The sequence below is a fragment of the Bipolaris sorokiniana genome, assembly GCF_000338995.1.
Source record: "Bipolaris sorokiniana ND90Pr unplaced genomic scaffold COCSAscaffold_4, whole genome shotgun sequence".
Lineage (NCBI taxonomy): Eukaryota > Fungi > Ascomycota > Dothideomycetes > Pleosporales > Pleosporaceae > Bipolaris > Bipolaris sorokiniana.
Genome location: NW_006911898.1, coordinates 141459 through 155679, shown reverse-complemented (window position 1 = coordinate 155679; position 14221 = coordinate 141459). Strand labels below are relative to the sequence as shown.

Below are 14221 nucleotides of genomic sequence, written 5' to 3'. Positions count from 1 at the left end.
CGCGCTTATCACAATTAACCGCGCTTATCCCTCAGAGATATTACATGACAAGATTCTGGGGTAACAACGATCAGATGCATATCATTTTGGCTAAGATGTGGGTGTGGAAGTCTTACAACGTATTCTACCTAACCTAGTTCGATCACCAATCTTACGTTAACATTCTTCGTTCTTGTTTACCTAACGAATCGTCTTTCCTTGTTTAGCCGAGGTAATTACAATCAGAATACGCCCTGTGGAATCTACTGGTAGAGCAATATGCCTTGCGCTGCCGATTTAAGACAAAAACTAGTCAAGACCAGCTCATGTAAGCGCTCAGCAAAGCCTCTAACGCCCAAAACTCATACTCGCAGCCGCATATGATGTACAACATTAGTTGAATAAACAAACAAGACCTCGTTCGAAAAGGCATATAAGTAGTCTTTATGTTCATGGTCCACCACACCATGCTTGGATCCAGTCATCCCTGGTCCCATAGCCACAATGGAGTCCTCATTCGACTACATCATCGCAGGCGGAGGCACTGCTGGTGTCGTGATCGCTTCTCGTCTAAAAGAATACCTACCTAACTCCAGCATTGCGTTACTCGAAGCAGGTCCAAACGCAGTGGACGATCCCGCTATCGACAATGTCTCGGACCCACTCAACTGGATGCCGCTGTTCCAGAAAGGCTTCCTTATAGACTACTCAACCACACCACAAGAGCATCTGGGTGGCAGAAATATCATGAATGCTGCGGGCCGTTTGTTGTCAGCAGCAAGTGGTGTCAACATTGGGTTATGGATGCGAGCCTCTGCTGCTGATCTAGACGTCATAGCTGAAAGAGCGGGAAATGCGAGGTTCACATATAGCAGTATGGAAAAGTACTACAAGCGCATAGAAACACATTTCAATGCGACAGCAGACAAGGAGCACTATGGCTTCGAGGGCAAGATTCATACTGTAGGTGGAAGAAAGTATCCAATCCGAAATCTTCTCCAAGAGAGTGCGGAGAACCTGGGCCACAAGTACAATTCAACCAGGGGAGACCCGACGGGTCTGGGAGATATCACCAAGTGCTGGCGTGCTACTTCCGAGTCCACCGCAACACGACAACATAGTGCCAAAGTATACGACCTAAGCGGCGTTGAAGTCTTTTGCGATACATTCGCAGCTCGCGTTCTTCTCAATGATTCAAAGCGAGCCATTGGAGTGGAACTTACCTCTGGTAAACGCATCATGGCGAACAAGGAAGTCATACTTTCATGCAGGACCCAAGTCTCACCAAAGATCCTGATGCTATCCGGTATTGGACCCGCCGACGAACTGGCCAAACACAACATACCCCAAACCGTCGATTCACCCGCAGTAGGCCAGAATCCCTGCGACCACAACGCCATGACAATGTACTTCAAGCTCAAAGACGCCTCAAAAGGCTATGCGCGCCCATTCAATGGGTATGCGGAACCAGCATATGGCCAGGGTCTCCCCTTTTACTTTTGCTTGTTCGCGAATATTCCCGATACAGAGCTTTCTCCACACCTCAAGAACGATGGCATTCGCATTGATGAACCGCAAGAGGAGGACTTGCTACTGCGACCGAATCGATGCCACTACCTTAATTTGGCAGTTTACTACCCTTTTCTTGTTGATCCGGCCATTTCCCCCACGGTCAAAGAAGTCGGCGCTCACATTTCTCTATGTGCACTTCCTATGCTTCCATTATCTCGCGGTAGTGTAACGCTGAACCCTGCGGATCCTAACGATAAACCTGTGTGCAATCCGCGTTTTCTCTCTACTAACACCGATCGGTTTATTCTGCGTCGCGCTGTGCGTGGGAACTTGCGCTTGGTGGAAACAGGACCGCTAGCTGCGGAGATTGAGGGCGAAATTCCGCCTGCGGGTGCACAGTTTCCCGCGTTGACGACAAAGAGTAGCGATGAGGAGATTGATGCGCGTATCACGCAGTTTGCAAGTACAATTTATCATCCCGTGGGTACATATACGTTGGGAACGGTGTTGGACGATGCGTTCAGAGTTAAAGGAGTGGGGGGACTGAGGGTTTGCGATGCTAGTGTTCTCCCGGAACCAATTGCTGCTATGCCTTCCTGCACTATTTATGCGTTGGCGGAGATGTGTGCTGATCTCGTTGCTAGGAAGGCCTGAATCTTCGGTAAGAGATGGAAGGAAGAAAGTGGGTAATGTGGCAAGTCGCTCGTTATGAGATGGATGAGAATGGCTTACGAAATAACATAACCTTCATAATGTTCACTAATTAGAAATATATTCATTGCAAGTACCTGCTCTCCATATTCAAACAAAAAAGCTTCCCTACATATCGCTATATGCTACCCCATTACTGCTTCGCCCGGCTCCTTGAGGAAACTACTCAATATCCACTTTGCGGATCTCTACGTAGCCCGAGTCCAGCTTCGGCACTTCAACTCTCAACACACCGTCCTCTAACTTGGCAGTAATGCCATCAGCATCAATGCTTGCAGGATTGACTCTTGTTCCTAGACGAATCTTTCGCTCAAAAGCACCCACCTTCCTCTCGTCAACAGCAAGTGTCTTCAAGAACTCTTCGTTTCCGGGGCGATATATAACACCAGCAACACTCAACTCGCTTTTCTCAGCATCCCAGTTCACACCGACATCTTCCTTCTTAGCGCCAGGAAGGGAGATGTGGACCACATAGGCTGATTCAGTGTCGAAAATGTCGGCTTCAGGAGCGTGGTCTTCGTTTCCAGATGATCTGGCCTTATTCCCAGAGTCTTCATTCGAAGGACCTGAGTCATTGAACTGATTGAAAAGGTGAGTGACAAAAGTGGATGGGTCGAAAGAGTTGCCACCAAAACCAAAGGGACCGCCTCCATGTGGACCCCCGTGTCCCCATGGGCCCCACCCTCCGCGGCGACCGCCATGGTAAGGGCCATGGTGAGAACCGAATCCATGGTGCGGTCCAGGGCCGTGTCGAGGCCCAAAGCCACCCCTGCCACCAGGTCCACAGCGACCGCGTGGTCCTCCACCACAACGGCCGTGGTGTTCTCTTCTGTTTGAATAGTCTTCGTCACGAACTTCGTTATCAGAGCCGGAGGTGCCAGATGGACCCTCCCCGTTGTCGTTTGCATCGTTCATATCTGCTTCCTTTTCGCCTGCAGACTCTTCGTGGCGACGTTCATGGCGGGTGTGGGGAGGACCGCCGTGATGAGGCATTCCTCTACCGCCACCGAAAAATCCATGGCCCCAAGTCCAAGGGGCAAATGGGTCTGGGGGCCCCTGAGGTCCTTGCTCGTTCTCCGTACCGTCTTCGCGGTTCTGTCCAGAGTGAGATTGTTGAGCGCCTTGCTGTTCAAGACTTGCAATGAAGTCCCAGAAAGGCGCCGACTGGTTCATGTATGCAACTGAAGGCATATTGATAGTTTGTAGATTGTGATATTTGGTTGATAAAGATGATGAAGACTGAGTGTCTGGTTGATATGAAATATCGCCTACCTTTTCAAGCATATTATACACACCAAAAGGCTCCAGGCATCACTTCGCACGTGCAAGCGTACGTATGTGCGAGCCCCCTCGCTGTTATCGCCACAGCGTCCAGTCAGTCATATTGCACGCCATCGATGTCGAGAAGCCAATCCCATGCTATATTTCGAATTTCCTCGGAAACACAGAGAAACGACGAGAAGGATCATCGATGACAAGCTCCTCTATCCAGTGTCTAGAGCGTTGTCTGACCACGTTATAGGTAGGCAGTAGGGTGTTGCGCGTCCGAGTGGTCGGTGAAACCGGAGGCTAGTTTCGTCCGATGTGGCGGTGGCTGTAGCGAAGAGGATATGATTGGCTGCCTGGGTTATAATAAGGGTGTGCTCAATGCATGGCTGACAAGACTGTCGGTAATTTCTATTGTCCGAGTTGGATGTGAAGTGATCAAGGTGTTAGAATGATAAGGAAGGACGAGGAAGGACAAGAAAGAAAAGGGGAAGTGTGTCAAGAAGACGCTTGATTGTCTATAGTATGGGTAAGGCTGTATCTTGACTAGGAGAACATGTGTTCCGTAGTCTTGTAATCGCTCCTTTTGTAAGCTTAGAGTATTGCTTTACTTACATACTTGGTTTATGGAAGTCATTCAATGGTAGATCCCTTGAGCTGGGGCTAGAACAGGTCGCAGCGAGCCAGAGTGCCAAGAGAGTAGCTCACCAAAGGAACCAGTTACAACAAGTTGATGACGCATGATTCGATGATATCGTATTGCACAAGGCTGGGGTGGCAAGACTATCCAAGCAGGAACGGCGCGGGGGAGGGGTAGCTGCCATTAGCTCTGCCGCGAGCTCTGCCATGACGCTATAGGTTTGCAACAAGCAATGGTGCCCCACCTAAACTTCTCTTTCAACTGCTTCCAACCATCGACTCAAATCTCCACTCGCATCTTCTTTTCACCTCCACTGAAATCAATTTCTGCAAAATCAATTGTTAACCAAGGAAAAATCCAACCACCATGTCCTCGACCATCCCCACCTCCACCTCCGTCCACGAGTCTGCCGTCATCGAGGCGCCTTTTAGCGATGTCTGGCACCTGATCAAGCTCCAGGACTTCAGCAAGTTCTGGACCAAGCTCGAGAAGAGCGAGTTCGTCAAGGGAACATCCGACGAGACCGATATTGTTAAGTGGACATTCAAGGACGGCGCAGAGCTCGAGGTGAAGCAGGAGGAGCACTCAGTACGCAATTTTTTCTCCTTTCTGTGATTTCTTTTTTTCTCACGAGTCGCTAATTGGGAAAATTTTAGTCCATTGACCACTTCATTACGTACTCCGTCATTACTTCCAAGCCAGAGCTCTCGTACTCTTCGGTCGTCTCTACCATCCGCGCATACCCCGTCACATCTGGCAAACACCAGGGACAGACGTTCGTCACATGGTCTGGCAACTTCAGCAGCGACGCTGATGCCAGTACGTAGTTCTCTTCTTCTAAACTCTGCTCTCTATACTAACATACTCTAGGTGTGATCCAAGACGCCAAGTTCAAGCGCCGTGAAGCTCTCGCCGACCTTGCTCAGGCCGCTTCGAAGAAATAGTGTTCGAAACCAAGGCATTGGGGCGAATCGAGTCCGCAGAACTTTACATTTACGGGTGACTTTATCGTATAGTCGTTAGAGTTGCCTTGTAGCTGCTGAAAAGTACATGTCAGCGTATGCTAGAAACTGGATGGAAATTGTCTTGTATGATAGTAATAGCCTCAAAGGAAATGAACGACACCAACACTTCATATCCACTGCTAAGTTGAAAGTGATGAACGAGATTGATTGAGAAAAGGCACAAATTGTTGATGGACACTATATTTGTTTTTCTACCTGCCAGACGTCACTATGCAGAAGAAACTTGGTGGCTGGCAGGACACATTCACCGAGATCTGGAGAATAGTGTATTCGTCACTGAAGCCTAACAAGATGCACTCATGAATCAATATCATTCTAATAGATGCCTTCCTTCCTAACAATGTCATTTCAGATGTTACTTATAAATCGCTACAAGAGAGTAAAACTATGGATATCTCCAGATGAAATGGGCAGCAACAGACCGCGCCACATCAAAAGCGCTGGTGACAGAACAGTACAAAAATGCCATAAAACGGAAATCCATCCCAGAACAGGGGTATCTTGAAGTAACTTTCTTTTTTTTCATTTCGCCCAGCAAATGCTCCCAAAACACCCATTGATATCCAGTCCAGATCTCGATTGTCTTCCGTTTCCTGGAAGAAAACGCCAAAGGACAATGAAACACAAAACAACGGCAGGGTATAACGGTAATCATCGACCAAAGTCTCCTCTTAGCCAGGCTCACCGTGGTCAACCGGTCCATCCCATGTCGCCGCCTTGTTGACCGCCTGGTTGCCCCATCCGCTGAGCCTGCTGCTGTGCTTGGCGCATCATCATCATCTGCTGCATCTGCTGCTGATTCATCTGGTTCATCTGGTTCATGCCTTGCATACCTTGCATGTTCTGCATGCCTTGCATACCAGTGTTCATCTGCCCGTTTTGCATGCCGCCCATGCCGCCGTTCATCTGGCCCATCTGTCCCATGTTCATGCCTTGGACATTTCCCATGTTGCCCATGGCGTTCATGCCCTGCATCGTGCCTTGCATGCCGCCCATGGCATTCATGTTGCCCATCATACCCTGCGGTAGCTGGCCACCATTTGCCATGGCCTGCTGGCGCATTTGCATGATTCGGTTTTGATTTGCGGCTGCCTGGCGTTGTTGTTGGAGCAGTTGTTGATACTGCTGCATTTGCATTGGATTGGCAGGATTGGCATTTTGCATGCCACCCATTTGACCCCCATTCATTTGATTGCCCATGCCATTCTGCATCTGTGCCATCTGCGCTTGTTGCTGTTCGCGTTGTTCCCGCTGTTTGATTTGTAGCTCCATATGCTGCATCTGCTGCATGATCTGTGGGGGTATGCTTTGCGTGTTGCTGTAGTTCTGCATAACCGTTGCTTTTTGTTGCTGATACCGTAGCCGCATCTGCTGCAAGCTCATGTTAGCAAAAGCCATGCCTTGTTGAGGCATAGCGTTTTGCGGCATGGCCCCTGGAGTCGACATGTTTTGCATGCCCATTTGCTGTTGCTGCTGCTGTTGGGTTTGGTGCTGCTGCTGCAGTTGACGGAAATAGTGCTGTGCCAGCTGCTGGCGGTAGGCCTGCGGGTTTTGATTGGGAGGGACACCAGTTTGCTGAATATGTTGCTGGGCCTTTTGGAATGCCATTTGCTGCATTTGTTGTTGTTGATTACCTGGAGATCCTCCTTGTTGCTGCAGCTGCTGCATCCGCATCTGTTGCACACGAAGCTGCTGCATTGCTTCAGGTGTCATATTTTGACCGGGTTGGGGTGTCTGCATCATCATTGGTGTCTGGCCTTGCATCGCCATAGACGGGCTATTTTGATTCATGCGACTCGGTGTAGGCGTCATGTTACGATTCGGCATTGATGGGTTCATGACTGGCGTACCCTGAACAATATGGGGTGTACCAGTGCGGCTTGGATTTTGTTGCTGGCTGATTGATCGGGCCATTTGGTTCTGGTGATGGGAGATAGAAGACGGCGGTCGCGCTGGACTGTTGATGGCCTGGTTGGAAGCCGACGGCACCATTGGAGTGCCCCCAATGGGATGTGAGGCTTGACCACCGACCCGCGGGGATGCCGCAGAGGCAGTCATGGGTGTCTGTTGGCGTATCGTTGGCGAAAATTGGGACTGTGTTGCTGATTGAGGCGTCTGTGTAACTTGTGCTGCCGCAGCGGCCCGCAAAGCTTCGTTGTGCTGCAATTGAGTCTGTTGCAATTGGTTCTGCTGGAGCTGCGCCTGGTGTTGTGCTTGTTGCCGAAGGGCTGCTTGTTGACGCTCAGCAACTTCGGCCTGTTGTCTGCTCTCCAATTCTCTCTTCCTCTGAAGTTCCGCCTCCATTTGTGCCTGTCGTTTAGCCTGAGCAATGCGAGCGTCCTCCTCCTTCTTCCGTCGATCATTCTCTTCGTGATTGGCCCGGATATTGGCAATGGTCTTGAAACGTGCAAATGTTTGCGAGTTGGCGGCTGCACGCACTGCGTTATCGTCATTTCCAGTAGCTGCGGCTGCCATGGCACTCTGGAACTCGTCACCAGCAAGCATAAAACGCTGTAGACCCTGCGCTTCGGCTTCGTCAGCGGCCAACTCAGCAGTCGTCCTCTTGCGGGTCTTGCGAGGAGGCGCAGGGTTCTTGTTGTTCGGGTGCGTAATAGCATCCATGAGCGCAAGCGATTCTCCAAAACTCTTAGTGGGTTCCAAGTATAGCGGTGGACAGGTAGTGTTCAAGACTTCGGCTTCGAACTCGTGGAGATTGCTGTCGTCGAGAACCATCTTTTGGCGCTTCGGGCTGGGGCCATTGGGGAAGGTCGGCGTAGAAGGTACACCGGTCATCGGGGTTGGCGGCATACCCGCAGCTCTGCCTTGAGCCTGCATCCTTTTCAAGGCGGCCATGTCTGGAACAGGCGTCGTGGCCAGTAGCTGTATGTCAGCCAAGTGTGACAGCGGAGTTGGGAAGAGTACCACGGTCCTGACTTTGCCGAGTCCTGCCTGCTTGTTTGGTGTACCGTTCTGGCCAGGAGCAGGCATGTTCTCTTTGTCCTCTTTGGCATCCCCATCTTTACTCTGAACCGGGGGTTGCGTAGGCTTCTGTTCAGGCTTGTTGACTGGAAAGGGAGCATAAGGGGATGGGGTGATGAAGTTATTATAGTTATGGATTGAGAAAGCGGTGGTGGACCCTTCTCCAGTGTTGTTGGCATCGTCCTTGGGTTTCACACCGCTCGAGCGGTAGTCGTGGACTTCGACAATGAGACAGTTGTCGTACCAGGGTGTATTAAACTCATACAGCTCCTCTACCATGTTGTGGGGCACCACCTTGTCCTTAATAGCCTGGAGAAGCTCGCGCATGGGCGAAGCGTAGGACAGTGTCTCCTGGGAGTCGTTGAGACGGAAGTGCTTGGGGTGCAAGTATACGCGGAGGGAAGGCGGCTTTCCCTTGTGCTTGGCCAGGATGTCTTGCTGCGTGTATACTGAGCCACATGTTAGTTGTTGCAAGGCATATGCTGCTTTTGGCGGAGGGTATACCGTATTTCCTGGCCTCTTCTGGCTTCGCGCTGTCGTCCTCCATGTTGGACTGGCGAGTGGCGGTGCGCGCGACTCCGGGCCGTTGGGACTCCCGACGCAAACGTGGAGGTTGCGACGGGCGTGCAACTGCAACTGAGCCCGACATGGTGGTGGTGACGGAGCTGGAGCTGGTGAATATGTCGGTGGGGCGGCTGTGGGACGGGCTTGCCGCCGGGGGAACCAGAGCCGACAGCGGATGGAAGGCTTGCAGTTGCGGGATATAAAGGGCGGGCGCAAAGGTGCGCGCGACACCCACCGAGGGATGGCAGTGCGCGGAAGAATTGACGATTCGAGGAAGCGGAGGGTGTTATTGGTGATGTTCTGACGCGTAGAGAGAGCCGACGTGATGTTAGTTGATAGCCCGAGGCGATGCGCCGCTGCCTTGCAACCACCAAGCAGGGGTCCTAGGGTTTCATCATCAGTCACGTGGCCTGCACCAATCCGACGACACTCCAACCATCAAGCCTCAACGCCACAACATCAACATCATCCCAAGCATGTGGCGCGGGATCTTGCATACGCCCATACACTCGGTACTAGAGTTTATTTTTTTACGTCATCTCTAGGCTGGCTGGGTTGAGATCTGAATCTAATCGGCTTCAAAGATGATAAACCAGACGTGATTTCTCGCCCTTGGGTATTGGGCTTGTTATACAACGACATTGATCTCGTTACCATTTACCCACCCCTCTACTGTCTCCTTCAATATGTCCCCCAGGTTCTTAATAGTCCTTTGCGAGAACCACGCTAGGTGCGGGCTCATGGTGATGTTCAGATCCTTTGTCTCCTCCTCGAGTAATGGCGTATCCTCAGGTCCACCAGCAGGCTCCACTTGATAGACATCAGTGGCATAACCGGCGATGCGCTTCTCCTTGAGAGCCTGGACGACAGCTGCCTCATGCACGATGCCACCCCGCGCTATGTTGATGATGACAGAGTATGGATGCATCTTGGCGAGCTCCTGTGTAGAGATGAGATTGAGCGTCTCAGAAGTTCGGGGCAGCGACAAGACGAGTACAGTAGACTGGCGGAGGACATCGTCAAAAGGAATGCGGCCATCAGACGTATCTGGGGCCGGAAGAATGTCACTGAGTGCAGGTGTCGCGGGTGTTTTGCGACTCGCAACCAGTACGCGCATGCCGAGTGCATTGCCCAATGCAGCTATCTTTTTGCCTATGGTCGTTTGGTTATGATCAGCCCAGGATCTTGCATCCTAAACAGGGCAGGGAGAACGAGTAAAACGCACCCAGACCACCGTATCCGATAACGCCCATGACCTCGTCCCTGCACGTAATGGGTGGCTTGCCATCCGGAAGGCGCATGTAGTGGTTGACACTACCCTTGTCCTTCCATTCGCTCGGTTGTACTCGCGTTATGCGGTCGAGCAACACGGTGCGCCTCCTGGCAGCGAAATAGAGGCTGATGGCGTGTTCTGAGACGGCGTCCAGATTAGCCCCTGGACAGTTTGTTACGCGAATGTTGCGTGACCGACAGGCATCGAGGTCGACTGGGTCGGTGCCTGTTGCGGAGACAGCTATGTAGCGCAGATTGGGGGTAATGGTGGGGTGCAAAGTTTCGGCATCCAGTTTAAGCGTCGTCACAATAATGATGGTGGCATTGCGGATGCGTTGGTGAAGTTGGTCACGCGACGAGGTTGATTCGTAGGCTGTGAGGTTGTAGGTAGTGCCCGGAGCAAAAGCGAAGCCGTCGACGGGGAGGGGCTGGTGCTGCTTCTCAAGAGCGACAATCTCGTGATGCATCATGTATCTGTGTATGTATGTATATGCAGTATGTTCTGTCTCCCCTTCTCTCGATCTGCGCTTTATATCGGGCGCTGCTCCACACATGCACACCATGTCTCCAGTCCCCCCACCAATAGCCATTACCGCATTCGACACTATAGGGCGTGCTTGGCCGGCGAGGCAGCTGGACAATTCTTGCAGAGCCACTGTCACCATCAATGCATCAGCCTCTGCTTACCTGTCCCCCTTATTCATACACATACACAATTTATTTACGTCCGGCGGCCGAACCAAAAGGGCTACTAACGCTAGTTTAACTTTACACTTCTTATGCTACGTCTCAGTCTCCTTAGCCTGTCTATTTTCTTTCATACACTTCTTCATACAGCTTATCATCTAAGTCATAGCCCTTACATAATATCGTGGCACACTTCTTCTCTATCTACTATTATTCCTTATCTAGTACTTATAGGTTAGTATTACTAGTAGTAGACTAGCTTAGAGTCGACTTCTCTAAGAGGTTCTTTAAGTATTTAACGTCCTATCTTCGGCAGCTAAAGCGTTGTCTGCTATTAGTTGTATAAGGCTATAGTGTAACGGGCTGAACGCCCTTTGGATAGCTCCTCGACGAGATCTCGGTTCAAGCTGCGTGCGCGCCATCCGAACTATGTTCAGATGGCGAGCGCAGAATCCGGGTGTCACCCAGAGCACCCGGATTCTTCTCACCGCCCGAGCAGCGCTCAGACAACGCGCTCAGATACTTCGGCATAACCTTTCTCCGACGAGTAAATAAACATCACGCAAGTAGAGTAGATAGCTCCTCATCGAATACAACCTCTTGTATACCTCGCGATTGCTCCCCGGAGCGCAGCCCCTTACATATAGATAAGTTTACATTAGTAGCTAAGGTTTACCTAGTAGTTAGCTATTAGTTTGCATTAAGTCTTCGTGTTACTATTGCAAATCGTATCGTCGCTTATACTACGTCCATATTGTTACAACAAGAAGGTTTCTCTCCTTGACAAGTGACGAGATGGCGGAAGGCCTATGGACGTCCACGTCAGAAGGTAATGATCATCGCGGGGTGCTGATCACGTGATTGACATCACGCCAAGACCATGGCATCAGTGATGCCACCCAAGATATGTGAGGACATGGCCTCACATAGGCAGGAGGGAGTCAGTGACTCCAGGTCAAGGCCCTGATGCCAGGACTGGAAGCAATGAGGATATAAGGATTGATGGATTTCATTATTTACTCTCGTTGTGGTCAACTCAAATTGTACTTCTTACTAGTTACTTTACTTCACAAGATTGATACAAGTTAGTCTATTGAATAGATTAGATTTGTCGAACCTTTTGTTATCACTTCTACCAAGCACGCCACTCTACTGAATCGCCAGACAAACCTCACGGAGCTATTAACCTTATCCTACTCGCCCTAACCTGGATTGAGCTTAGAGAAGTATTAGCACCCAACCCCGTGTAACACTACCCGCGTGGAAGAAGCCTTCTGCGATAAGTCTCCTTGCGTCACTTTTCTTAGTCACGTACACTACTATAGATACGTACGCCTTTAGCATGTCTTTTGTAACGACGTTACAACTTCGCCAAGTATCGGACCAATCCCAGAGCCGGATCGGAGGTAGTATTCGCCGCCCTCTTCATCAACCACTCGTTGTAAGGTCGGATCCGATTCGGATCCGACTAAGATAAGTATATAAGGAGACACTCCCTGTAGCTAGCTCTGTAGACTTTTAATATCCTTTCGTACAAGGCCTATAGGTGTCTATTTAAATTAAGGCTCGTTTAATGTCCTACGCACTCCCATATGCCTCTAAGTGACGCTACTACTGATACTAATCTAAGTAGTCTTGCCTGCGCCGTTATATTATATTAAAAGTCTCGTCTTAGCCGGTGACGGCTTTAAAATAATATCGCAGCTGTCTATTTAGACTACGTCTAACCTTAAGTTATCTAGCACTAATCTAGATACTTATACTATCATATCTAATATTTACCTAGGTAGGATCCTATTAATCTCCTGCTGGCTAAAGCCTTTAGGTTTAGAACTTCTGCGCTCCTCGTGAGGTAGATTACTTTAATAAAAGTCGTATAGAGTGCGCTATAGTAGAGACTTAGAGACTACTAATAACCTATTAACCTTAGAGATAACTACTAATAGTTAATCTGTAAAAACCTAGTAGTTCTAAGGAACTACCCTAGAAATTAGTCTAACTCTAGGACTAAACCGTTTTAGAGAAGAAAGCTAGTAAGCTACTAATTTAGAAATCTCTAAAGACTTTATTACTATAAAAAGAAGACGAAGATAAGTCTAATTTAGTACTAGTAATAACTATAAGAGACCTTTATAGGTAGTGTTACACGGGGTATGGGTCTATACTTCTCTATCCTGGTCCGCACTAAGGCAGGTGAGTATTACGTTAGTGTTCCGTGAGGCTTGTCTGGCGATACAGTGGAGTTGGCGTGCTTAAGGAGGGTTTGACAAGACTAATCTATTTGATAGACTAACTTGTGACAATCTTGTTAAGTAAAGATACTAGTAAGAAAGTACAATTTGAGTTGACCACAACGAGAGTAAATAATGAAATCCATCCATCCTTATATCCTCATTGCTTCCAGTCCTGACATCTGGCCAAGCCCTTGACATCTCTGATGTTACTGGCATCTCCAGATGTCCTGGCATCTCCTGATGTCCTGGCATCTCCTGAGGGTCTGGCATCTCCAGATGTCCTGCCTTGGCGAGATGCCACGTCACGTGATCAGCGCCCCGCGTTGATCATTACCTTCTGACGTGGACGTCCATAGGCCTTCCGCCATCTCGTCATTTGTCAAGGAGAGAATCCTTTTTGTTACTTGTAACACTCGAAAGTTTACTCTCTGCTATTTTACTTAGCTACTTACTTTAAGTTCTATAAGAAGAGGTTAAGTCTTATTTTGACTCTTTGCACTCTGTTCTTAATATCCCTAACAATAAGAATAAATCTACTAGACTTTTATACTTGTCTTTCCGCGAATTCCTTGTCGCCCCTCAAAAACAAGGAAAAAGCCTATTCTGGATAGACCAAACAGACACACAAGAAGCTAGCCACGTGTTGCCTCAAGCTGATGTCTGGATTATATGGCCTACATGAGAACATGTGCAACCTGTCAGGGCCTGGGGTCTTAGTAAGGGAAATCGGCAAGGCGACGATCGCTAGTAGCTTGACATCTGATATACAGTATGCATGTTGTTACTGAGTGCATCATCTCGTGCAGAGCAAGCAAACCGTTGTCGACGGAGATACGACGCAAGTCTTTCTCAGGAAGCATCTTCTCCATTGGATAGAAGCTATGAGTCTTATAGGTAATTCGTGGACTTGTTATCGCTTGATACTGAACCGGAAGGGGGGGTGTATCACCCACGAGTTCTACAGTGGTGGACGACATCGTAAGCTTCTTTCCTAGCTGCTGCCTGCACTATCGCAGCGGGAGGAGGGAGAGAGAGGAATAGATAAGAAGCTTGAGGTTTTTCTTTCTTGAACTTGAATTACTTCCTTCTACTATACATGGCATACCCCCCGTCTCATACTCTATGAGCTAAACCATAACGTCAGCACAAGGGTTACCCTGTGCACCGGCACAATACAAGGCCTTAAAGAGATTACAGACGTAAAATCTTCGCAAATGCAACTTCTTCAATTGCCGACTGACATAGATTGTAGCCATCTTCAACTAACATCTTGCCTTTTCTCCGCGATGCTGAGCAGTTTATAGACAATTCCTCCATATTGCTTGAAGATGCGCCTTTACAGATCTATCTTT

General features: G+C 49.3%; 6 protein-coding genes across 6 annotated transcripts; 2 read left to right on the top strand and 4 right to left on the bottom strand.

The window, feature by feature from the left end:
• Nucleotides 1-483: 483 nt before the first annotated feature.
• On the top strand, nt 484-2168 carry COCSADRAFT_353155 (uncharacterized protein; the record flags this gene model as incomplete). Its single annotated transcript, XM_007699488.1, has 1 exon — nt 484-2168. One exon carries the CDS (start codon nt 484-486, stop codon nt 2143-2145), a length of 1662 nt encoding a protein of 553 aa, XP_007697678.1. The 3' UTR covers nt 2146-2168.
• A 102-nt stretch (nt 2169-2270) lies between these two features.
• COCSADRAFT_34686 (uncharacterized protein) lies at nt 2271-3708 on the bottom strand. The gene has a single exon (XM_007699284.1). It carries the CDS (start codon nt 3484-3486, stop codon nt 2365-2367), a length of 1122 nt encoding a protein of 373 aa, XP_007697474.1. The 5' UTR covers nt 3487-3708; the 3' UTR covers nt 2271-2364.
• Nucleotides 3709-4351: 643 nt separating this feature from the next.
• Nucleotides 4352-5350, top strand: COCSADRAFT_34685 (uncharacterized protein). Its single transcript, XM_007699283.1, has 3 exons — nt 4352-4696; nt 4765-4927; nt 4979-5350. Exons 1-3 carry the CDS (start codon nt 4475-4477, stop codon nt 5050-5052), a joined length of 459 nt encoding a protein of 152 aa, XP_007697473.1. The 5' UTR covers nt 4352-4474; the 3' UTR covers nt 5053-5350.
• A 72-nt stretch (nt 5351-5422) lies between these two features.
• COCSADRAFT_188521 (uncharacterized protein) lies at nt 5423-8984 on the bottom strand. Its single transcript, XM_007699487.1, has 2 exons — nt 8617-8984; nt 5423-8561 (listed from the first exon to the last, which is right to left on the bottom strand). The coding sequence occupies exons 1-2, from the start codon at nt 8759-8761 to the stop codon at nt 5824-5826; spliced, it is 2883 nt and encodes a 960-aa protein (XP_007697677.1). The 5' UTR covers nt 8762-8984; the 3' UTR covers nt 5423-5823.
• Nucleotides 8985-9173: 189 nt separating this feature from the next.
• COCSADRAFT_34683 (uncharacterized protein) lies at nt 9174-10464 on the bottom strand. Its single transcript, XM_007699282.1, has 2 exons — nt 9902-10464; nt 9174-9828 (listed from the first exon to the last, which is right to left on the bottom strand). Exons 1-2 carry the CDS (start codon nt 10413-10415, stop codon nt 9305-9307), a joined length of 1038 nt encoding a protein of 345 aa, XP_007697472.1. The 5' UTR covers nt 10416-10464; the 3' UTR covers nt 9174-9304.
• Nucleotides 10465-13356: 2892 nt separating this feature from the next.
• COCSADRAFT_353147 (uncharacterized protein) lies at nt 13357-13925 on the bottom strand. Its single transcript, XM_007699486.1, has one exon. The coding sequence runs from the start codon at nt 13844-13846 to the stop codon at nt 13583-13585; it is 264 nt and encodes an 87-aa protein (XP_007697676.1). The 5' UTR covers nt 13847-13925; the 3' UTR covers nt 13357-13582.
• Nucleotides 13926-14221: the final 296 nt, after the last annotated feature.